Here is a 26,316-nt window from a genome sequence, read left to right as displayed (position 1 = left end):
TAGCTGTAAAATCAACCCTTGTTGATTCTAACTTACCTCAGCCCCGTGGAAGAGCAGGGAAACTGTCTCCATGATATCATCTCTCTGAACTGACCGACACAGGGACTGGAAGATATCAGTATTATCATTTCTATATCATCAAACTTCTATAACTGTATGGTAAAACAATACAGGAAACGTATGCTTTTTACTTGGCACAGGGTTCTTAATGCCAAGCAGAAGTCTGCCCCAACTAGCTCCAATATGAAACAAAACTATTCCATAACAGTACAATAAAACAGAAGTCTTATTTGTCATTTTGACCATGACCCAAAGTTAAAATATCCAAAGTAATACTGATAAAAGTTCACTAATTGTCTGTTAAGCTACCTCATTCAAGGATTCTTGTTTCCCCTGCAGTGCATGGTCCTTGCAGTACATTTTACTCTGATATTTGCTCATGATGAATGTCTGTCTTGTTTGCCTGAAACCAAACATGGCGTTTTTAGTTACACCTCAGAGAAACTCAAATCCTTCAAAACATCGATATTTAATGAAAAAATAAATGAAAGTGAACATTATTTTTTTTCTACACTTACGTATCTACATCTGGTTCCAGTTTATCCTCCAGTGGTAACTTCCACTCCCAGAAATCATTGGAATTATCATTTCCTATTGCCTGGAACATCTGTAATCACAATCAAACTACAGATTTCAGAGGGAAAAAATCACATTTGCACCTACAGCCAAGAGGTAAAGTTCACCAAATCTACTACCAGTGACTGTGGTTCTTTCACTCACTGGTGTGCCATATTTGGGGTATAAAAATAAGTGGATATACCTCAAAGACCAAACAGTTATCTGGCTGATCTTGTTAGTATTCATGTACTTGTCTAAAGGTTGTGCATGTCTATGTACATTTTGAAATAGTTCCACACACCTACCCCTGTACACATGATTATAAGCTCCATGCACAACTATCCAACCGTCTTCTGGACCCTGGATTTCAGTTTTGGATGGCCAGATTTTTCAGATTTTAATCATAAGAGCGATTTTGGTTTTAAACAGACATATTTCTACCATCACAGATCTCTCACCACGGGACAGCTGTCACACCATATTCTAGGTAATAACACTCACCTTGACCAGTGAGGTGGACCACACCTTGTGATCCATCCGTAGTGACCGCACCTTGGAGACGGAAGTGCCCAGGTGTCTGTGTACTCCTGGAAGTGGATTCAGAACATAAACTGAAAACTTCCATCCCTCAATGTCAAACACATGTTACAATTACTTTTTATCTTGTACATCTGAGAAGACAATGGAGTTTAACAGAAGCAAACTATCCTCTTTGGTAATGCAGTACACACATGGTTTTGGGTTGTAATGAAAGGGGGAAGAAATGGCTCGGTGACCTTACAACTGTGTCTGAGGCTGCTTGGTGAAGTTGGAAAGTGCCAAGAAAAACAATCTGAATCTGAAACTAACATGAACTGTGTTGTTGTATTTAATCCAAAGAGACACCTACCTGAGCAGCTCTTGCACAGTGTTATCCCCAGATTAATGGACGCCCAGTGTGGCTCGGGGGCACTACAGTCTGCACACTGCTTGTTACTTCTGTTCTCATAGACTTGCTTTAAAACCTAGGTCAGAAATCAGATACAGTACTATAGGAGTTGGAATTCCTGAATACACATCAGTATTATGAGATGTCTCAAAAGCAAAGACTGCTGCAAAATGACACATCAAAATGTTAGAAAATATAAATAATATCTTGAAGGGTATTCAAACAATGGACAATATTATTCAAATGCAGCATAGTTATAATGGTATGACAGTAACAGCAAAACAGCAACAGATTAACACCACAACTGTAATATCTTGACACTGACAATGACACTGATAATATCATTATATTACAATGCCAGTATAATAAAGTAAGTGACAACATAAGTATTAAGACAAAGTTACCGTATCGTCCGACAGGCCTTCAGCGATGGCTTCCTCCATAGCCTCCCGCCATTGTTGGAAGTCCTGAACGCTGTCACAGGTAAACCTGGAAGTGGACACGGATTAATTTTATTCATACAGTCACCATTACATTGGTGTGATGGCACATTTATTCTTAGCATTAAGTTCCATTTTTTCACCAAACTGAAAAATACAGTTACATTGAAAAAATGTGTAATCAGACAGCCATTTTATTCTTGTAAAATTTTATTTAATGCAATACAGTCCAATACATTAATAATAATGATAACAGAATGTAGCAAGAAATATACTCACAGAAAAGAATGATAGTTTGTAATGAGCTGTATTTTGTTTTTGCCAGCATCTTTGACAGAAGCAAGCTGCATTTCTATTTCATGAATCGGAGATGCCACTTTAAAATCCTGAAAAGGTACAAAAATGGAATAATCTTAAATAATATCTGTTTTGAATAATTAACATGACATCTGTTGTGGTGGTGATTTGTTTAGCTGGTTAAGTTTCTTTTGTTTTCAAGTATTTTTTTAACTAACATTTCTAAGATATTTCAGAGAAAAAAATCTTGTCCATATCCAAACTGCAATTTGCAAGAGGTTTATAACACCAAGGTAAAGTATGTATTATCCTATCCATCATCATTTTAAATTTCAATGTGCTTTACTCACATCATAATTGTTATAATAGCAGAGCTTGTCTCCTTTGATGGCAATGTAACATTTGCCCTTGGTTCCGTCCATCTTCAGGAATCCTTCCTTGTCAGGTCCAGCCATGTCTCCACCTGGTATCAACATGTTACACTCCACATCCTACAATATATGACATCTAATTACAACCACAATAATTATATATATTACACAATTAATACAGAATGCAATCTAATAATCCCAGAACTAAATAAGGGACCATTCCCAGACCCTATCATACTAACTGTGGATAGATCTAACTCCAAGGAGATTCTCGCTAAAATGCAATCAACTTAAGTGGCTTAGATGTCTGTCACACTTACTGAAGCTGTTAGGGGGTAATTAATTATCCTTTAGAAGTTTCATTAGGCGTGCCAGACATCTAAGTTGCTTAAGATGAAAGCCATAAACCCCTCAAAGATGAGTCGATGCTGTTAGATAGATCTAGGTATTGGAACTCAGTCTAAAACTTAAAAGTTCATGCAAAAACAAAACAAACAAAATAACTCTGTTGCGACCTCAATACCAAGATAAGATCACTGTACCTACACTATGATACCTCACCTTGTATTTTATAATGGCCTGTAATAATGTACTGCTCCAATAGGTCAAGTCATCTAGAATAAAAAAATAATGGTCTCAGTTCTATGTAGATACAGTATTTTTTTCTTATATGCAAAAAAAAAAAAAAAAACAAAAAACAAAAAAAAAAAATGTTCATGTGGACAACAACAATGCCAGGTGACAAAAAACACTTTTTGTGTTAACTCTTCAAACAGGATTTAAACTCCCAGTGTGTATAGAAAAGTCATTTTTATGAATTGCATCTTTTTCTTCTTGTTGTAATCACCACATATTTGTCATTTTGTTATACACACACACATTATTTTTCTGTTTGACAGGTAATAAGGACTGCCTCTCAAGTAAAACACCTTTAGTCATCCTTTGAGGCAAAACTTTCTCAGCAGCTGCTTCCACAGAAAACATCTTCGCTGCCAAAATACTTGAAACACCAGCTAATGGTGCAACAAGTCATAATGAAGATAAAATGCTACAGATATCATTTTACTTTTTTAAAATAGTGATTATATTTTGGTTATTTTTTTAACTTACCTAAATCCTCAGCAGCAAAGATGAAGACACGGTCAAGAGTAAAGAGCTTGAAACGATACTGCTTTGACTCTCCTGGCTGGAAGTATAATGAGAAATGAAATGAGTTCTTTTAAACACTTCTTACTTCCAAAAATCGCAAGAAACACCTTCTAGGCAGCAATTCCCAAAATATTTGCCTGAAAACATAAATAGTTTATAATGCAAATGTCTTTAAAACTGACCTAAATACTATAAATGTACTAATAGCAAAAACATTTTTTTTACAAATTACTTCAACACTTTGGTATATTTGCACTTCAATTTAATCAAATGGTGATTTAACTTGGTATCTGGCACACCAACTACAAATGAACAAACTTGAACATCTATCAATTTAAGAAAAGACAAAACCAAGAGCAACAGCTCAACAATCATCAGGTATTGCAGTACACAATGTCATGAGAAAGCAATTACGGCACTTAATCACATCCCAGCTTTACAATACATCCTGTGAGAGCCGTCACCTCTATCCTTCATTGTACCAAGAAGTGACACTAGTGTCGATAAAGACAAACTGTCTAGCTTGTCATGAAGTAAACCAAAGGCTTAAGGTCAGTTTTTTTTTATATACTCAAGGAATATAATAAACATAAAGTTAACCACCAAGACGCCAGTGAGCACAGACTGCCATGAAGTTTACAGACTTTATGGTTATCCAGTGTAATGTAGGTGATCACTTAAATTGCACATATCAGGAGATACCTTTAAAAGTAATTTTTATACTACCAATGAATGAAAATAAAAAGAAATAAGAATTTTAATTCATAAAGCCATTGTTACAACACCTATACATCTAAGACTTACCTCTTCCACCCCTCATGTCTTAAGCTTCAGAAATATGATTGATTATCAAGTTGGGATACAATATATCAATAACAATTAGTTGTAAAACTCACCTTATCTAACAGTCTATAATATATTATTATTATACTATATGAAATTTATCTCAAATGGAAGTATTGGAGTTCAGGAGATAAACATCAAATATCATTCAAATCAGGTCAAACTTAAACCAGAGATATTTTTGTCCCAATTTCAGTCCAGTTGTAGCAATAAAACTTGGTTCAATACTTCCTCAACAGACCAATAACTATATACAAACATCAGATCATATAAAACATAGCACAGGTATGTGACTCTGCTGTCATTCTCCATTACTTTATAACAGAGACTTATTCAAGACTGACAATGACTGTCCGTTCATACCAAATATTTTTATTTTCAAAATATGATGTCTATCTGATATCTGAGAGATCTATTCTTCACTCCCATGTTTTACATTAAATTGCAAGATGAAGGGTATGATGTTTTTAGAAAAGAGACTAATGTACCTCTTTAGACAATAATGTTGTTGTAACTGTACCTACCCTGACATCGTTCTCCACATTCTTCATCACCGCCATAGGGATTATTCTTTTGGAGACTTTACTCTGGAGAATTTGATAAAACAAATAGTTTTAAAGGACACAACTCCTTTTAAAATTATCATCATGATAGCATTGACCAATTTCAAGAAAGCGACATAATTCTTTTTTTTAATACCTTAATATGTAACTTGTTTATATTTTGACAAAATATTAATTTAATGAAATTTGCAATTATAATTTATCACAGAAAATAATACAATATAATTTAAACCAGCAATATATGCTCGAAAGAAATTATCACAAAATAAATTCAACCTTCTGTCTGCCATAGCATTGCACTATCACTCCTTTTTATTTTGCTGTATAAAAAACATTAAATTTCACCATACTATATTTTGCAAATTAGATGGACTAAAAAGTTTGACTACAAACTACCTTTTGATCTTCATAATATCTGATGTCTTTTCCATTGAAAACAACCCAGCGTTTTCTCCAGCCTTTGTTCCCTTGTTTACTGAAATAAACAGAAAATCTTAATCACAAAACCAGGCAGAAAATGCTGTGAAAGATACAGAATCATGGTAGGTATCAAAACTTGCTCCCTTTTGTGTGGTACAGTGTAGAAAAAGTAGTTAAAGATTTATAATATAATAAACAGACTACACAGATGAATTTCCATTTATATACTTACCCTCCTTGTTTATACAGCATGCCTTGCCTTTCTGTTCTCCTTACCTGAACAGAAACAAAATATCCTGCGATTAAATTTGTGGATGAAAGCATAAACTACAAAAACATAACAACTTGCAGAAATTATCTTGAATCTTCAGAAAGACTCTTCAGTAGAATTCAAAGAGGGAGACTTATTAGGTTAAAACACATCATTAAGCAATTGGACAACTTCTACTGTTAAACTCTTGCAGCTGATATTGAATTTAAAAAGAATCTGCTGTCGGACTGCCTCTCAAGTAAAAACACCTTTAGTGAATCAGCTGAATCAAAGTGTAATTTTTTAGTCGTTGTAACAGTTATTGAACGATTTAGTTGCACTAACTGGAATTCTATGCCATGCCATTTATTTTGACAGTAATGTCACTAATACAATGAATTGATATAATTGTAACTTACAGGTGATGTTGGAGTGATGGGGATCCTACTGCTCATTTCAGCAGGATCGAAGGGTTTGGGCATTGTACTCTCCTCCACAGCGCTGTAGATCTCCCCGCCATCGCTCAGGCTGTCCTCGCTCTCGTTCACCTCTGCTGGAAAATAACAGATTTTTAAAAAAATCTTTCATTAATAAATTCAAAGCATACAAACACCAGTGTTTTCACCTCTGCTGAGAACCAAGAACATGGCATTATATCTGCATAACTCAGCAACAAAAGACAAATTGTGGCTGTAATTATAATACACTTTAAAGTAATTAGACAGGGCTTGACACTAACTTTTTTTCTTCTGGCCCTTCGGGCCAGTGAGGCATGAAACTCACTGGCCCGACTCAGCTTTCCACTTGCCCAACATGACATCAGAAGTCGCAACTATTATTTGCTTACTATTCATTTATTACAGGCAATTTAAGAATAAACTTTTGGAAACATTGTTTGATCCTTCTAATAGAAGAAATAGAACCACACTGTAGGCTAGATCTATTCTCCTGTCCTCCAGTGTGCTGAACTAAAGATAAAATACATAAAGTTTTAACTTCAGCTCTTCCCTCTCACCCCCAATGAACAAATAAATAAATGAATAAATATAAATAGATTAAAAATAAATAAATAAATAAATAAATAAATAAATAAATAGATAAATAAATAAATAATTTAAAAATAATAAATAAATAAAAAAGTGTCAATAAGTATTAACTATCACCATACAAATGAATAAGCTATCTATTAAGTAAATTAAATCTCTCAATCTATGTTAATGTTAACCTTTGGTCAGTGGTCACCTACTAGTAACCCTATGGCAGGTCACTGTACTATAACACACATACTCTAACACATACTAGTAATATTCCAGTGATGGATGACACATTATACACTGACACATACACACACCTTGTTCACTGATATAAAACATTAGATCCTCATATTTCACTTCAAAGTAAACATCAGTGGACGGTGCTCGGTGCTCTAGTACAGTAACTGAAGGCCGTGAGTACGGTATTCAAACCATGTGATGCAGCGGACATATTCAAAACAGATATCACACAATAAATCACCCTGTATTAAAACAAAAGCCTGTATCTGTGACAAGATAAGATAAGACAAGATTCGAGCCTAGGTCAACATCTGGCCAAAAACGGGTTTTCAAAATGTCAGCCTGTAGGTGCAGATTTGAAATAATTTGGTATTTTCCAACATTAGCCAGGTTTAATGCTGCCATTGTTTTTAAGTTACAAATTGAATACTGCAATGTTTTATTGTTACTGTTTGCTGGAAATGAGACATTTTTAAAGAGCCCTTCAGTAATATATGAAATTGAAGATCAAATATATAGATACTGTATAGATAGATAGATAGATAGATAGATAGAATCCACTGCTTGCTTTTGCATATACCAGATTCAGACTAGCAAATAAGCTAAAGCTACTTACTATAGGATGAAGAAATTGTTCAATGTCTTATAATTATTTTGCCATTGAATCTATTAAAGAAACTAAGTGGTTTGAACTGAATTAAAATACTGGGTGTTTATAGGACGTAAATAACATAATAACACGGATTATGCAGCGCTTAAAAATATGTAAAATTCTGACCAGCTGTGACAGATAGCAATTAGGAAAATGACTTTTCGGTGAGGAAAATTTACCATTAGATACTTAATTTTTGAATAATTAAATATAGATTTCTATGTAACATTTTGGTGCACTTACTGTACAGAATACACCTACAAGGTTGTCTGTTTTTTTTTTTCATTTTGTTGCTACCACTCTATGGAAATATTCTAATCTTAAGAATTTAAGACTTAAGAAAATACAGAATTATTAAAATTTTACAATTTCCCCAATTGAAAGGATTGAGTCATTACCATGTATCAAGACTGAATATAAAAAATGAATATTGCATGTTCACATGCATTGGGTAGGCTTATACAATGACATGCTTACACACACACTTATCCCTAGATACAAACCATTACTTTCTTCCCTTCCTTCACACACACACACACACACACGCACACGCACACACACACACAACTCTAAATACAAACCATTGCAGTCCGCGCCTCCCTCATCCAGACTGCACTGACTAAACCTTCGACTTAATCTCTTTACAAGAAAATGATACATTGTCCACTGTCCAAGTAACAGCAATATTAGTTATAGTCACAATAATGGTTGTTAATGTATCACTCTTCTCACATTTAACACATTGCTGTCTCTTTGTCTAGAAATAAGACATCTTTGACAGCAGTATCACAGTCCTCTAATATATGACTCTGTTCTCATATAACTATAGTTGTATATGTTACTGTTACTGCCTCCTTGCTTAGAGATGGTACAACTTCAAAATGTTACACAAAGATGGGATGTCAGTAAAGTGAAAGCATCTTATTGTTATTTCTCAAACTGATGCCCCAAGGTATCCGTGTTTTACTGTAACTGTCCATTAATAACTGAAAATATCATACTCAAAACACAACATCAGTATACGAGTTGACACAGCGCACGATGATGTAAAAGTTCCACCAGAGAGAAGACAAAGTTGAAGAACTACATCAGCATCACAGGTGTGTGTGTGTTACTGTAACTGTCACTTGGCAATGGTGCATCATCCACCTTCAATATAACAACTGTCAGTTAATGGAACACAATGGGGTGTGTATTCCAGTATTTCTGTCCTGGCAAAGAGACAGCTTTCACAGAGATTATCAACTGCTGTCCTCAAAATAGTCAGTAAATAACATCATGGTATGATATATCACTGAAACAATTGTCTGAATAATCAACTGATTCATTTATACCTCTCCTTGTCTGGGGCAACTTGCAACTTTTTAGACATATCCAGGTTTTGATTTGTGGATCATAACCATCAAATAGATGTAGCTGGCCAGTGTTAAATCATATCCCAAAATCCAAATCTTCATCCAGTGTTACCGTGCCTGTGTTCACACCCATTCTTCTCTTTAAACAGTGCTAAATATTCTCAGAAACTAATCCTAAACAGAGCATAACCTCCCTCCACAGTCTATCTCTGAATACAATACAGGACCCCAGATCACAATACTGGTATGCCTGCTACAATAACAACACTCAAAGAAATATGAGCTACTGACAGATAATCATAGAATGCACCAGTGTGGCCACATATAAACTGACCAACCATCTGACTGGTGGTCATACATTATCTCCATTGTAAATGTCAAAAGGAAGATGACAACAGTATATAGAGGGAGTTGTGTTAACACTGGGTTCACACATACTGAGTTGGAGAAGGTTGTTAATATGTGGAACAGAGGTATAATATACCATACATGTTGAAGATATGATATAAAATGTGAGGAAGCATTGAATTTAAGCTGGATTAACAATGACTGAACTTCATGAAGCTCTTATAAGGTTGTATACAGGTAAGGCACCTCACATTGTGATGATCAGACAGCCATGTAAGACTGAGAAATCAAAGAATCAGTGGAAATGCACCAACCATGTGGAACATTTGCCCAGTATACAAAGTCCGCTAGATGGTTTGGTTATTGAATTTTGGAGATTTTGATTCTGAAATCTCAAGCGTCTACAGTCCATGGCGATCATTATGGGATATTTTTGACAGATATAAATTAAATCTTAATTACTACATTTTATTATACATAAATTATTTTTGCTTGAAGTAAGAAATATTGAGTGCCCTTTAAGTCTTCTTTTTAGGCAAGTTATTTTCCATGAATTTTTTAATGCATATTTCATCAAAATTGTTTTGTGCACAAAGCTGCCCTTTGAACCAGTGCACTTCATCATAATAACTACTTGTAAGATGCACCAACCTGGGCTGAAAAATCCTCTCTTCTTTGAAATATGAGTATGCTTCCTGAACTTATAGCAGAAATTCTTGAAATCCAACATGTCACTGGATGAAAACTTGTAAATCCACAGTGATTATAACATACAATCATATGTGTGCAGGTTAAAAGAATTAAAACATGATGAAGTCTCTGACCTTAAGTAACAGGGCAGCAATATGTGGTATCACATATATAAAAGATACACCAAACTGAAAATGTCCATCTGGTGAAGTTGCTGTTCATATTCAAACTCTCACTGTCTAAATATGTGACTTCTATTTCATGTTAACCACTCAGCAACATATTGTAATCAATGCACGTATGATAAGCAGCAATCCAGTCAAGACATGTTAAACGTGAATTCAAAGTGTCATCTGAGTCAGACAAAAAAAGTGGATGTCATTTCCACATTTTCAGCTGACTGCAGAACTATTACAAAATGAAATCAATTCACAGACTGCATGTTGGTTTGTCATGGCTTCACAAGGTATATTTGCCTTTCGCTTCACTCCTCTCTATTCTAACTTCCTTTTTATACAAACATTTATTACTCATATTGATGTGTACCGTCCTATAACTTCCTGATGATAAGGGAAGTTCGCACCTTTTTTTACCTGTACCTGGCTGAGTTATCTCAATAGAATTATACACACCAGAAGTATGTCTGCAGACATGATTCTGTTTAAACTGTTGTTTATTTTGCACAAAGAGAATGTTTATTGAACTGTGAGGATGAAATCCTGAGTCATAGTGATTTTACAATTTATGAAAAAATATATGAGACGCCATTTTGTAAAGAGAAACCAAAACGCTTTTAGATATGCGTAAATGTCTTATAATGTGACATCTGCCTAACGATACATTTTAAAGAAAAAAACTTCACTGTAGATCACAATTAATTCTTAATACAATCTGGTACCTCATGCCTTCCTTACTGTACTGACCACAGCTTGTGTTTATCTACTGGGGTCCTTGAGCAGGGTATTGAATGCTAACATTATGATAGTTTTATTATCATTTTTCAAAAGACAAAAAATGCTCACACCCTGTCAAAAAAAAAAAAAAAAAAAAAAATTTTCAGAGAGGAAGATTCCCCCCCCCCCCCCGCATGCCCTATGCCCTCCACCCTGACACACTCACAAAAAAAAAAAAAAAAAAAAAAAAAAAAAAAAAAAAAAAAAAAAAAATGCTGTTCCTTTTTTTTCGATGACCTTTTTTTGGATACTTAAGAAAGTAACATGTTTTTTTTGTGTATATTAGATATGCGTTATCAGTTTGCTATAATCAAATACTTTGCCTACACAATATAAACAAAATAAATTGACAAGGAAGCAATTTATCAAATTTCAGTTGAGGTCTTTCAATGATTAGTTTCAAGAATATCATCAGCTGTTTTATAGTAACAGCCTGTTTTCATCAATAATTCAATCAAATCAATTTTTGCATTTTAAGTTGGAGAGTTCTACCCAATAAGTAGGGAAGGTAGCAGATCTGGGAACCATGTGTTAATTCAGAAAAGCTAATAGTTGCATTGCACTACCACAACACATCCATCAGAACATGCTTTAACTATCACAGCTTCTATGCATCAGACATAGACTGGGTTCCCATACCTAGATCAATCTGACAGGATCAATCCATCTCCGAGGGGTTTCTCGCTAAATTGCTTTCAGCTTAAGGGGCTTAGATGTCTGACATGCCTACTAAACCTGCTTAACAAAAAGAAATACCCACTAGCAGCTTCAGTAGGTTTGTCAGACATCTAAGCCGCTCAGGTTGATTGCAATTTAGTAAGATTCCCCTCAGAGATAGATTGACCCACAATTAGTACGATAGGGTCTGAGATTGGTCCCATAGAGTAATTAGCCAGCTACATGAACTTTGTCTTACCGTGAGAGTCCACTTCTCCCTGCAACTGATAGATGGCACTGTCATCTGGCATGGCATGAGGAGCTGGAGGTCTGGGCATAGAGGGCAATGGAGGCAAGACCCTGGTACCTGGAAAAAACATGTGATAGAAAGTAATGGACACATACAGACTGATGTAGAAGTCTAGAAGTGTTGAAAATTCATTATTTGTAGAGAAACTTGTGATACAGAACTACAGATTTGATTAATTCTGTGAAATATGAATGAAGTGTAAAACATTTAATAGTTACATAGTTTTGTAAATGACTTTCAACTATTCTCGAAATAAATAAATTAAATATTATGACAAATGATGCCTTTTAACAAATCCATATTGTAAAAGTTTCATCCCTTCAATGCTGAAAATAAATTTAGATCCTAAATACCTACCCATAAAAGGTTTATTGACAGCACTGGGCCTTGGCCCTGGCGGCAGCGGAGCAGGTCTGATGGGTTGCCTAGCAACAGGAGCAGGTGCTGGGCTGTCATTGGTTGGTAAATCTGTGTAAACATTTTCTACACTTAAGCTTTCTCTTCCACCTGTTGCTTGACTTGTTGTAGGTGGAGCTACATCACAGTACACATTCCCATTGTTCACACTTTCTCTCACGCTGGGATTCTGATTTTGACTGTCGTCAAAGAAATTCTCATCATGGTAGATCCCCACGTCTTCCGTTAATGGCCGACTTTGAAGTGAGCCTCTTTTCCAGGCATCGGCATCCGCATTTGATGGTAAAGGTTGACTTGAGGCAGTAGTCTCAAAGTTGGCCTCTAGATCAGTATTGAATACGTCTAAATCTTTATGTGGACGACTCCGAGGCACAGGTTTCGGTTTATTGTTGAATGCATCAAAGTCAGCAAAGTTTGCTTCAAAGGTTTGATTTGATGTTTCAAAAGCTGGTAGCAGTGGAGCCTGAAAGGCGGGTGGTTTGTCTGTGGGGGGTAAAGATGGAGCTGGAAAATCTGGTGGCCCAGCTCGTGGTGGGATAGGGGGAGCCACCATAGTTGGAAGAGGTGGAGGAGAAAAACTCGGTGGCGGACATGTGAAGGAGAGGGTGGAGTCTCTTGACCCTGGGGGAGTCTCCAGATTCAAAGCCTGTGGGAGCTGGTTACTTCCAGAGAGGATATCTTTATGTGGATCCAATGGCGAGTCCATGGACATCAAGTCCCCAGCAGAACTTTTGTTCTTACTTAAAACCATCCCAGACAACCTATTGCTTGGCCATATTGCTTCATAGTTTGATGTCTGTGTGGCTGACTTGTCTTGGCTTTTAGGGGGATTTATTTGTGTGGATGAACTGATGGGAACATCAAGACAATTAGACTTGATAGCAAGGGGACTCAATTCCTTCTTTTCTGAAGAGACACGTCTGAATGGATCAAACATGTCTGTGATGTCAGCATCAGGAGGCTTGGTCATTGGTTTGGATTTATTCGACGCAGCCCTGACCAGGCGAGGGGAGGGGGGCACCTGGTCTAACAGCTCAGGGCCTGTAAGAGCACCCAGTTTGGTAGGGGAGCTTTCGTCATCGGAAGGAATTAGAGCATCTAGGTCTTCCAGTCTGGCGCGTAAGCTTTCGATACCTACTGAGCCTCGGATTGCACTACTAGACCCAAAACTTGAATTGCTTTTGCGGTTTTCAGTTTCGAGAAAATCACTAAGGGCACTGATGTCTGGGCCAATCTCTGTGTTCTGATAGATCTCGTCTGACACTCGTGGTGTTGTTGTGCTGTCAGAATGTCTGTCATTGCCATTATTTTGTACACAAGTGGTGTCTGCCATATTGGCAGCAGGCACAACATCTGTCTTATTGTGTATTGGTAGAATGTCGGCCATATTGTTCTGTTTCTTGGTCTCCTGTCCAGCAGGAGTGCTTGCACTGCTATCAAAAGATTTATAGGGTCGTGGTCGCGGCCTAGGCTTGGGCTTTGGTGGCTCGCTCAATTTACGCTCCCCAAGTGCTGATGTCCCAAAATTGACAGTGGTGCCCTCAAGTGGAGATTCTGTCAAGCCACCAGAGGGCATCTGTGTCTTAACATTTTGTGTGTTTGCATAAACTGATCCTACAGCATCTTCTGACTTGGTTAAAGCCTCATCATCCTCCGGCACTGTCTCTTTTGGAGACTGCACCTCATCTGAGAGAAAACTTTTCTTAGAGCTGCCACTGCTTTTTCTAGACGAGGCCCTGTGTCGCGGCTGGGGTACAGGTCTCGAAACCACCTTGGGTGCAGTCAAAGGATCCTCGACAAAACTTCTTTTCTTTGGCGGCAGGATAGGTGGCGCCTCAGTCTCAGGCACATTAGAATACACAGCCTCCGTCTCGTGTCCTTCCACGTCACCTGACACCTGGGACAGATTAACATACTCCCGAGGTAAGTGGCTCAGAATCCTCTTCCTGTGCCCTGGAAGCTGTATTCCTATGTTCTGCAGCGTGATGTCATCAAGGTTGTGACACAAGGATATTTCCGTGAAGCCAGCTGCTTTTAGTGTGGAGACGTAATTTTCCAGATTGAGAGTCTTCAGCCAGGCTTCTACTGATGCCATTATGAAAGGATTACCTGGAAATAGATAAAAAATAGATGTCACTATTCTGCACCACATAGGATTACCAGGAAATAGAAAGCTAATAGATTAATATTCCAGGTTGAGAGCCATTAGCCAGCATTAAACTGATGCCATTTAATGGGATTACCTGGAAAAAAAAACTTAATAAATTAATAAATTATTATATTATTACAGTTCTGTACACAAGACCAACAGAATTGGGTACACTAAAAAGAACACAAATATAACAGTTGCCTTTTAGTGAGAGATTATATAGATCAACAGTAAAGCAGCTGCTTCTGTTTTCTAATTTCCTGAATAGCAGCACAGTTTCAAAACAGCCACAGATAAAATTTATTGTAAGGAAATTAACTTCTGGTTATAAAAAAGCTATGTCTACCCACTGCCTTGACATTTTTAAAGGAACCTGTAACTTATTTACTTACACTGGCCGTGCCTTTCTATTTAGGTCCACTTTAGCAAAATTGACCAAGTCAAAGATAAATTAAAAGAATATCATGTAGTTTCTTTAGCCAAAGGAAATCATACAAGTTGTGTGTTTAATGAAGTCCACACTCTAGAAACAGCTTAGTGGTAGCAACAAACCTGTCTTCAGAGTAAATCTAGATCCAAAGTAGGTGACAAACCTGAATAAAATTATGTGCTGATAAACTGTGTCTTGTTATCATAAAGCTTCTGGACAAATTATTTGTATGTGTACATGTGTATGGTACAATCACATCATAGCATTAATATACAGATGAACTGCCAAAAGCATATGTTATACAAAAATAGGGTCCAGAACTTTGGCCCTGTGTTATGACTTACAATAAAATACACGCTGAAGTGAGAAAAAATGTTAGTCAAAAATCAAGAAGTGAGGTTAAAAGACACGACTAACAAGTAAAGGGACTGACCTACTGTAGCAATATTATATGTAAACTAGCTCTGAAACAAACAGGATAAAAAATGTCACACTTGAGTATTGATCTCCTTACAATAAAGATAGATGCTGTCATTTATGTCATGGTTACCAGAATAATGTCAGCTCCCTTTCGGCTTATTTTCTCTGTCTCAAAAACAGTATTTGATTAAGGGGTAAACAGTGTAGTAATATGCTACTTTGATCTCACATCAAATATCTAATGTTTCACACTGGCTATTGGCATCAGTCATAAAAGTGTGTGTATTAATTTGTAATTAAATGACACATTACCATTACTAACATAAGTCACATGCTTACTTCAAGTATCATTTCCCACTTTTGCTAATATTTACCTGAATAACCTAGCAAATCATTGAGCTGGCTTAAAATGGGCGCATTCACATGCAGCGCAATCAGACCACTCTGTCTGCCAGGGAATAATAATTATTTTTGGCAATCAAATCTTTAAATAGTCAGGGTCCAAAAGTTGGCTAGTGTTATATAAGATTATAACTTCCTCACTAGTCAGGTGCCTTACATGGGTTATTTCCTTGGGTTAGCACCTATTAGCATAGATTAAGTTCTGCCTACAATCACCTGTTCAGGTCACACCTAGAAGTCTGTGTTATTTTCTAATTATCTAATTCATTCTGTGCTAATGTTTATGCATTTAACTCAGGCCTCAAATAACAGGTGGGTGAAATAGGACTCACTACTTCCTTGTGTTACCTTCAAAGAGAATTCTACTTACAAATAGCCAAAGATACTGTTGAGAATTATACACTGTAACACACGCAATTGTTTACAGATGTATACCATTAAAAATAACATAAACATTGAGCTGCTTCATAATATTTCACTGTACCCCCCCCCCCCCCCCCCCCCAACACACACACACTGCAACAACACTCTTGTAAGATAAACGTGACTTCCTTGTGATGTTAGGGACTAGGGTTAACGCAGTATATCTTAAACCTAGGGCAGCTTGCATGGCCCAAGTTAAAACTTTTAAAGACATAACACAAAGTGCGACAGCCCTTAGTCAGGAGTGAATCTGTCCAGCAAATCCTTATAATATGTATCTCACTGCTGTCACCTTTGACACTGTCCAATGTTCAAAAGACTTCCTTCCGCACATGCTGTGACATCTCTTCATATCAGACAGGCACTGAAGAACTAGGTCAAGTAGTCCTTTACATAGGTATAGAATAGAACATGCCATGTGAGGTTATCCCCTTGAAGAGTAGCTTATATATGTATAAACTTCTCCTTAGGGTCCTGCTTTGAGACATACTGTAATGACTCAATACTTCTACCAAAATCAACTGATAAAAATTTACAAAAAAGTTTTTTTATTGAAAAAATTGATTAAAAAAAACTGACCGGTAAGTACTCTATAAATCCTGAATTAACGTTATGTTTAATAATATGTAGATGTTAAAATTTTTTGCACAATCACTAATGTGTTTTTTTTAGAAGAAATTAATCAACAAAAAGTAGTCAAATACTTCTAATTTACTTAAAATTACCATCTACTCATAGGCTAGTTTCAAGCTTATATGTTATATAAGTTATCTACTAACTAGGGTGTCAGAAAAATTCACATTCATGGCTGGGGCAAAGAAAACTTTCAAATCTTATAAATTTATAAGTACTAGTAATCCTCTATTGTAAAACTAACTGGATTTTTTGCTATCTGGCTTTTTGTTATCAAAATTGAACAGTGCCGCAGGTCAATTAAGTAATGTTGGTAATTATAGTCCTACATCCGTGTGCAAAGTACTGTCACATGAGTCATGTCGTCTTTCTGTCATAACGATAACAAAGCCTTTCTCTCACCCTGATATCTTATAGTTACTAGTATAGGTAAGAGTGGATAAAAGCTAAATGTGCTAATGCCTAACCCTACTTCTTATCTTTTCACATGACCTATTTGCTTAGGGTTGAGTATTTCCTATGGTATTATAAAAGAAACAAAAGATCAACAAAAATCACTCTGGCATTTCCTGTACGACCAAGTTTCACTTTCACTTTAGTGGTTGTGTTTAATTATATGCAGGTTAAATACAGACAGTTTTAAGTGATGCACTACCTGAATAATAAATAAATAAATAAATACATAAAAGAAACATTAGACAAAAGTGAGACCACGAACTGACATAGTGTTACAATCCCCTTTCTTTTTTACTGTTTCTGAACAATCTATAAATGCTTATGAGATCAGAGCAGATTTAAAAAAAATTATCAAAGCTATTAAGGTGAACATGAAGTATATACGCCGTATTCCCAGTTGTTATTACAAAGCATGCTATCTAATACCACAAATTACATTATAAGATGGTCCACATAGATACAGTTGATGCTTTTATGATAAGATTTACACTTATACATGCAAAAACCAGTAAGTAATTTAAATGGTGCCTAATTATAAGATGACAGATATCATCACTACCAAGCTCTTCTTAATTTACCGCATACACCTGGACATTTATATGCAACACAGACAGCACTTATATAATGTACCTGTATTCTGACCAGTTTCATGAAAAGCAAGAACAATTCCAAAATGATGAATTTAAAATCTATCATTTTTTGGCCAGGACCTCAGTAGGTAAAGGAAATAAGTGAGTGCCAAATTTATACATTTCTAACGTATGGAATTCTCACACATCTCTGTTCTCAATTTAGCCAATATCTGAAGTTGGCTGAAAAAAGGTGTAATACCCATTCCCAGCATATCTGATTACTGCCCATTCTCATAATACAGGAATATGTTCATCTTTAAAAAATGTAATGTCCACATCAAGGTGCCACAGACACCTGGCAGGTATAGTGTGCCTATTTAGTAAGCTTTTTATTTAATCTTCATCTCAGCTCTACATTATATGCAAATGATTCTTTAAACATACCTTAAATAATATAATTACTGTCCATTCTGCTATTGCATGAATATTCTTTCACACTTACATTATAGTTATGGATGCCCAAGCGTAGTGATCTATACAAACTAATACCATGTCCTTTAACTCTTCCAAATGTTGTAGAGATTGAAATTATCAACCACTGAAACTTTACCTCGTGTATCCTAATTCAAGATAACAGTAGACAATGCTATGATTGATTGAAGAGGAAGATAGCACTCACTGTTACAGATATCTGGAAGACTTCATGGTATCAACAATAGCTCATTACAATATTGAACAATGTAAATATACCAGCATTAACTCACCCTCTTAAACATACTATTGTTTAATACTTACTAGTATTAACCACAAGTTTCAAATGGAGAAAATTACCAAAATCAAATTTTGAGTAATTTAGCCAAGAGTTTTCTGGCAAATATTTTACTCTTCTAAAAATTTCTTCTTTCTCACAAATCATTGTGAGACCTGTACCTTACCTAAAAATAAATGATTTTATGTCATTCCTAATTAAATAATTTAGTTCTAAATGACAGACCTGTCATTCGAACTGCCACGTATTCCTGTATGTTTTAGAAGGAACTATCGATGGCCAGAGGTTATATTTAAGAGGCCTTATCAATTTAAGGTCAAATTAGTCAAGATAGTAATTTTTTCAGGACACATAGACAGAAAATATGACTGAAGGAAACTTTCAAATGTGTAATGTCCTCAACTGACATTATTTAACCAAACTTAATGCATACAAAAAAAAAACATGTTTATTTGTTCTGATTTATCACTGAACACTATGCACCAAACTTGCTAGTGGTACTTGGTCATGTGCTATAATCTTCAAAAAAAACATCGTTGATTTGGTCTGTTAAGTGTTTGTCCTGGGGTGACACTGGTATCATGTACTGTTATGTAAACAATAGACAAACGGGTAGCTTCAGTAGGCTAATATAGGACTACAATATAAACAAACAGATGCATTCGTAGGCTAAATATAGGAAAACAAAGAGCAGCAACACTGTTTTTTCTCAATATGTCCCAACTAGCTGTGGTCCAGTATTAACCACGTTTGGTCAGAGTTATAAATGGGACATCTCTTATATGAATCAAGTATAAGAAAGTGCGCTGTCCCATGCTATACTGACTCTGAGTTGATAACTTACAAAGTCGATCAAACCTGTTGTTGGAATTAAATTATCACACTGGTTAAATCAGGATGACTAAGCGGGGTTCATATTGACTTAACACACGTTAGAAGCGCAGTTAATTGCTAAAAAACAAAATCAACAGATGCACTTATATACCCTCCAAAGTGGTAGATACACGACATGCGAACTGCTGTGAGAATAAAAACAACTCATTAGGCAATGCTATTACATGTAGTACAGTGTACGAACGAATGAATCACGCTTCATTCAACAAATCTCCACATCAGTAGCTCGCGTATTTTGCTGTCCTCCAACTATTGCCAAAGATTTGATTAATGGAAAATTTTATAGCTGGTAAGGATGCCTTATTCTGAATACTTACTTTGTATGAAAGTAGCAGTTTAGTCCAACTTTTGAAGATAATCTACGGAAAAGTTTGCCGTCTTCATAACTTCCTCATTTTCCGCCATCTTGTGTACATATGGAAAGGTCACTTCCTGTTTGAGGTCAATGGGCGTGGCTTAAATTATGAACTAAGAGGAAAGTTGGTGGGGAACACGGTCTAAGGTTTTAGAGTGATAAAATTCTTTGGTAATACATTGTGATATATAACAGGGGATATGGAAGAAACTATAATGATTAGCTGATAATACTTTGGTACAAAATTTAATAAAAGTACTGATATCTTAGTCTTTCAGCAATAAATTATATATTTCCATTTCATTCAATAAATTGAATGAGGGCCGACTGTTTTTTCTCAAAATTTGTATTCAATAATTAAGTCAACTACCATGCTGCAGTCTTTTGACCTTTTATTGAATATAACTTTGTACAAAAATGTTATTGAACATCTTCATCAAAATATGTTAAACAGAATAAATCAGAATATTGCATCATTAATTAAGATGCAAAGATGAAATCACAAATTTCTCAATGACTAGAATAGAATAAGAACAAAATAGAAAGTAAGCATATTAGTTTTAAACTAAATGAATTTTTTGTCATTAAGCAGTTGTATGTACATCTAAAGTGCTAATTAAGTACCACATTTGTATGCAGTTTTTTTTCTTTTTTTACAGCTGCGAACTATATATGCAGGTCTTTATAAATAAACTGTAATTGGTATTAATGTTATCTAATAATAAAATACAGAAGGCCTATACTTCACATGTATAGTTCTAACAGAAAGTGTCAATCTTTGTCTTTTGAAATCAGTCATATACAGTATATCAAATAATATTTAAACATCATATATCAAAGTCAAATTCATTGTCAAAAACATTTTAAATTGTTTCTATGCACTTTTAAAATGAAACTTGGTTAAACAACAAAAACATCTAAAAAAAAAAAAAAAGAATTAAAAATATCAAATAAATACCCTTTGGTACAAAGAGAAAGTTTGAGTAGATGGTATTTAAAGAGAGCATGAAAACAGTCCAACTTGTCAAAATAGTCTACCTTGGAAACCCTTTTTCTACTCCAAACTTTTTAATATCGACAGTTTCAAAAATCCTAATTTCTAATGGTTCAAAAACAATTGTGCTTCACTTTCAGAATATCTGTTCAACTCAAACCACATATGCTCTGCCTTCCATGGTATTACCCCATGGTAACCATTCTAAATCTTAGTACCATGTAAAATACTGTGACTTCACTTTTTTTAGACCTAAAATTTGCGTATGACCAATAAATAATAAAGCACCAAATGTAAAATATGAATCTGGTAGCAGCATTTTTATTACAAGTTCATATCATAAAGATGTCCTCATTTTTTGCTTCTTTATTAGGTCTTTGTGGTCCTCTGTCACCCTAAATAGGGTTTACCAGTTCCATAATGGAGCCGGGATTGTAGTCGTGGGTGGCATTTTAGGATTGGGCCAATCAGGAAGGCTGTGAGGAGCGAGAGTTGGTGGCCAATCAGGATGCATTAAAAAGTCACCTCTTGTTGGTTTGTAGCGATATGTGACACGGCGAGTCTTTGCTATATCTTCTTGTCTCCTTGGCCCTTTTTCACCGAGAGTTTGGTAAGGAATCATCATATTGGGGAGGTTGGGGTTGGTGCCTAAGGAATCCATGATTCTACGAATAGTCTGCTCCTCTGTAAGAAAAAAGAAGAAGAACATTAAAATTGCATCTTCAAAGTGCTGTATGGAAATATTATTTCAGAGCATCAGAATATAATTTACATTTTCTGAAAGCAATTTGCGTCAGTTTTTCCTCTAAAAGATGGAGGATGGATAAATAAATAAATAAATAAATAAATAAATAAATAAATAAATAAATAAATACACCAATGGATAAAAATATAAATAAATTTAAATGAATTGCACTTAGTCAATATTACCTTGTATGCCTGCTTTCTTCAAATATCTGTGAAGAGATGCCACCATAGGAGCATGCCTGGTATCCAACTCTGGATCAATGACCTGGATCACACATATATTAATAATATATAAATACAAATCATGAATAAATGAGATGATATAGAAAAAGTACCATATTACAAATTAATTAAAATATGAAATAAAATGTATATATATTGTGTTCAAGAAATAAAAAATGTAAAACTCACCCCATCCTGTATTTTCTTCTCTATACCAATCCCATTAAACATATCTAATACTCTTCTTTTATCTAAAATTAATAAATAATAATTATAATAATAGTTATGTGTATTTTGATCTTTGTCAGGAGCTAGTCAGGTTTGAGATTCTTGTTCTTTCAGTAAAAAAACTGTTATCATACTTTTATTAACAAAACAAAACAAAGCAAAAAAAAAAAAAAAGAATTAATAAATAAATAAAGCAAAAATAAATAAATAAATAAAATAATAATAATGTAAACATCACATGAAAAAATGAGTCACTTTCATTTTGTATTGTTACAAAACAAAAATATGAGATAAACATCAAATGAAAAAAACAAGTTACTTTCTTTTTGTATTGTAACTATGCATTAGGTTTAAGCTTCTTAGTGGTTTTTGAGTAAAAAACTCTGTTATAATACTTTTATTAACAAAACATTCAAAACAAACAAACAAAAAAAATGATGTAAGAAAAATAATGTAAACATCAAATTTAAAAAAAAATGAGTCACTTTCTTTTTCTATTGTTACAAAATGAAAATATGAGATAAACATCAAATGAAAAAAATAAGTTACTTTCTTTTTGTATTGTTACTATTATGCATAGGTTTAAGCTTCTTAGCGGGCTTTCAGTAAAGAAACTCTATTATCATACCTTTATTAACAAAACAAAAGATATATGAGATAAACATCAAATGAAAAAATTACTTTCATTTTATATTGCTACCATTTCGCAAATTGCATATTAGATTTCAACTATAAGTTGTTCATTGAAAAAATAGTTCCTATGTGTACCTTTATCATTGGTCAGTTTAAGCCACGCCTCTGCTGCTTGGGCCTCTCGAGGGGGTAGAAGCTCTTCAAGTTGCTAAAACGTTAACAGACCAGGTGAATACTAGCATATTTATAAACAAAATGTGAAATACATTGAATGCACAGACAAAATTAATATACATTTTTTTCATTTTTCCTGATGTGTTTTTCAGAAGGATTTTTGTCAAGGAAAAAAAAACTAACTAATTAATTACATTTCTTTACAAATAAATAAATTAATTAAACAGAATGTTATCACTGATATAGTCATCATTATATAATACAATTTATCAGTTACACTTACTTAAGGTTTTCAAATCTATAAAAATGAAATTTAAAAAGTATAAAATGATTTTTTAAAAATTCACCTCTCTGTCTGTGTACTGTCTTAGAGCTGCTGTAGAAGTTTTTGGCGTGAACTTGGCTCGGAATTGGGAGCGATGCTGCTTTTCACGGGGAGATAATCCTGCACTGCCGTCAACTGTTAATGTTGTGGAACACAAATATTACAATTTGTGTATACATTTAATGCTTAATCCTTAAAAATCTGCTTAATTCTTATTTCAATTTCAAGTCTACTTCTTAAAAAAATAAAAATTGACTTATAATAAACAGACCTATAGCCAGGCGGGGTTCGGGGGGTTCAAAAGAACCCCCCTTTTTGCTGAGAAAAAGTCCATCTGCGTATATTTGATCTAGGTAAATTTAGGTTTCATGACAAAAGGTCCACATTTTCAGAAAAAGAACCCCCCTTTTGCAATTGCTGGCTACAGACCTGATAAAAATACTCCTACTTAAGTTTGTCTGTGGATTAATTTGTCAGTTTGTTTATATATTTATTCAATTCACAACAATAAAGATGTATATATATTTCACATGAATAAAAACAAGTATTGGTAAAAAAAAATCAGTGGAATGGGGTAATAGTGTGTAAAATGCAGTACCAATAGTTTACTGAGAATATTACTAGGTATATATTTTAGACACAAAAACTATTTACCTCTGTAAACTTCCTTTCCTAGAGTGGCATCAGCATTGTGATAACCAGGGACATGGTGAAGACGACAGGTTAAGAACACTCTGAAAATAATAATAATAATAATAATAATAATAATAATAATAAATTACATTCATGTCAATGAGACTCTCAACTCCGGTGAATATATTAACAATATACCATATGAGTTTCTTTATTTTAAAACACCTTTATTGTATATTTAATGCTCATTATACTAGTGAGCTTATCAAAACCTGCAGAATTGAATAGAACTTGGAATTAATAACAACCTGTGAAACCAGATTACTTTTAGAATTTACATGGATATTGCTTTTATGTCGTATTATGCTCTTGAATCCACAACTAAGCTGATTACTTACAGTAAAATTGATTTCAACCAAGCATATGCTACTACATGTATTACAGAGTAGTTCAGTTAAAATGTACTAAGTAACATATGAAAGGGGTATTGACTATTGTTTTCCAATAATAAGGTAAACCTCAGCAACAATCAAAACAGGTGCACAAAGGATATTGCTAAAGCAGTGTTTGTTTTCATAAACAACTCAAATGTGAAATAAATATGATAACGAGGTATTTGATACAGAAACAATTATTTATCCAATTTTTGTGTATTTTTCCATATATATTTCATTTTATGTCAAAACTTTTTTTATTTAAACGGCTTATGATAAAATGATAATAGTACTGTCTTGATATTTATCACAGATAAATCATCATTGTACCTGGTAGGCATGTACATGTATATATGAAATCTGATTTAGAATTATATATGATTGATAAATGTACTAAAGATGATCAAACCGGACAAAGAAAATGGCACCTGTTGATTGCTAACCTGAAGATAATCTCGTGAAGTTATTGTATTATTCAACTTCTCATTTCCTTTTAATAACTATAATATTATATAATAATTATCATTTATGAGAATATTTTTTATATTTTTTCTACATATATTTTATTTAAAAAAAGTCCTAGTTTCAATCTTCTGTCCCTGTAGGCAGGTGTAGTAACAGTATTTTCAATGTTTTACCTTTAATAATTATATAAATAGATGATCGCAGGGTTTATTGTATATGTATAGTATTTAATACTTACAGAGGTGGGTGGGGGTTGTTTCTTCTATGAGCTGAGGTAGGACGGCTCGACGTGGGTTCATCTGAAATCTTCTCGTTATGAAAAGAGTTATAGGTGGTGGGAGAGCGGTCTGGCTTTGACCACTCGTACCTCGCTCTCTCCTTTATGGATTCTAAGGACTCCACGGGCACTGTGGGGCTTAAGCTAGCGCCACGCGCTCTCCTGGCGTCTAGTGGATACGCTGACTGGACCAGCCGAAATCTGGACACTGGGTCGTGATATCCTGGCATAATATGTGCCGATGCCATGCTTATTTTCTACTTCCAAAGCCCAATGATTATTTTAAATAAATATATTGTTATTGTAACAGGAGTCCTCTTCGATGTAATCTACTTTCACTGGTGCTGAATGACATTACACTACATTGTTTGGGTTCCGCATGGCAACAAATGGTACCCGGAAGCGATACTTAATTGAACTGAGACTGCGCAGATAAACACAACATCGGCCACCAAGCGGCGGTGATTGGTACTAATACAGGTGCGTCGACTTTTTGGCTCTTCGCACTTAAATCTAATCTCCTGTATATTCACTGAATGATTAATCTGAAAAAATCTAAAACTCGTTGGTTTATAAACAGATTTTTTTTTTTACTTTATACTTTTTTTGCATTATCATTTTTTATTTTCACCGACTGTACAAATTTTAATTGTAAAAAATAATTGTAGTGACGACTCGTATTCTGATCAACCATGCATTTTTTGTACTAAGTCACTAATGGAATAAGTTTACTGGTAGTGATCTTGACGCAAATCAGATTTAAATCTGACATATCGAAGTCCTTTGTAACAACTAGAAAACAGGCGAGAACCCCTGGAAAGATAGAGCGGCAGAGGTAAACAGTCACCTCGAGTGTGTTTGTTGAGATTCCATACCCCAGTGGTGACGGAAGTCGTATTCTAAGATGGGCTAGAGGATTTTGCCAATAGAGGGCTTCGTGTGAATACTAGTTATTTTACATACCACTTGGTGCGCTGTATTCACATTCACAAAATGATGACGTAGACGTATGACCCTATTAAGCTCAAGAAAAAATATAAGAAGAAAATAGGGATAAGCGTACTTAACAGCAAGTCACAATTAAAATATATTATGTTAACGTGTTTTCTTGTGTGTGTCGTTTTAAGGAATTGTACATGTAATGTG

At 34.8% G+C, this 26,316-nt stretch overlaps 2 protein-coding genes across 6 annotated transcripts in view; both read right to left on the bottom strand.

The window, feature by feature from the left end:
- Positions 1-20,113, bottom strand: part of LOC106175785 (arf-GAP with Rho-GAP domain, ANK repeat and PH domain-containing protein 1) — a 34,228-nt gene extending 14,115 nt beyond the window's left edge. For 2 of the 5 annotated variants that reach the window (XM_087008463.1, XM_087008465.1), the window contains exons 1-17: positions 20,001-20,113; positions 12,476-14,644; positions 12,068-12,175; positions 6,299-6,432; positions 5,862-5,905; positions 5,606-5,684; positions 5,171-5,233; positions 3,765-3,840; positions 3,216-3,268; positions 2,634-2,774; positions 2,266-2,372; positions 1,951-2,035; positions 1,508-1,622; positions 1,120-1,205; positions 579-667; positions 370-463; positions 37-105 (exon numbers count right to left, since the gene is read on the bottom strand). In XM_087008463.1, the coding sequence (XP_086864589.1) occupies positions 37-105; positions 370-463; positions 579-667; positions 1,120-1,205; positions 1,508-1,622; positions 1,951-2,035; positions 2,266-2,372; positions 2,634-2,774; positions 3,216-3,268; positions 3,765-3,840; positions 5,171-5,233; positions 5,606-5,684; positions 5,862-5,905; positions 6,299-6,432; positions 12,068-12,175; positions 12,476-14,630 (3,498 nt within the window). In that variant the 5' untranslated portion in view covers positions 14,631-14,644; positions 20,001-20,113. Of the gene's footprint in view, positions 1-36; positions 106-369; positions 464-578; positions 668-1,119; positions 1,206-1,507; positions 1,623-1,950; positions 2,036-2,265; positions 2,373-2,633; positions 2,775-3,215; positions 3,269-3,764; positions 3,841-5,170; positions 5,234-5,605; positions 5,685-5,861; positions 5,906-6,298; positions 6,433-8,386; positions 8,481-10,159; positions 10,254-12,067; positions 12,176-12,475; positions 14,645-20,000 lie in introns of those variants that run through there. The other 3 variants (XM_087008464.1, XM_087008467.1, XM_087008466.1) reach the window with 3 other exon arrangements.
- Positions 20,114-20,413: 300 nt separating this feature from the next.
- Positions 20,414-26,043, bottom strand: LOC106175782 (uncharacterized). The gene is made up of 7 exons (XM_013557923.2): positions 25,132-26,043; positions 24,016-24,095; positions 23,384-23,496; positions 22,998-23,070; positions 22,191-22,252; positions 21,963-22,044; positions 20,414-21,716 (listed from the first exon to the last, which is right to left on the bottom strand). Exons 1-7 carry the CDS (start codon positions 25,416-25,418, stop codon positions 21,439-21,441), a joined length of 975 nt encoding a protein of 324 aa, XP_013413377.2. The 5' UTR covers positions 25,419-26,043; the 3' UTR covers positions 20,414-21,438.
- Between the last annotated feature and the right edge of the window lie 273 nt (positions 26,044-26,316).

The sequence above is a fragment of the Lingula anatina genome, chromosome 3, assembly GCF_051362555.1.
Source record: "Lingula anatina isolate TDL-2025a chromosome 3, LinAna3.0, whole genome shotgun sequence".
NCBI lineage: Eukaryota > Metazoa > Brachiopoda > Lingulata > Lingulida > Lingulidae > Lingula > Lingula anatina.
This window is presented reverse-complemented; position numbering and strand designations above follow the sequence as displayed.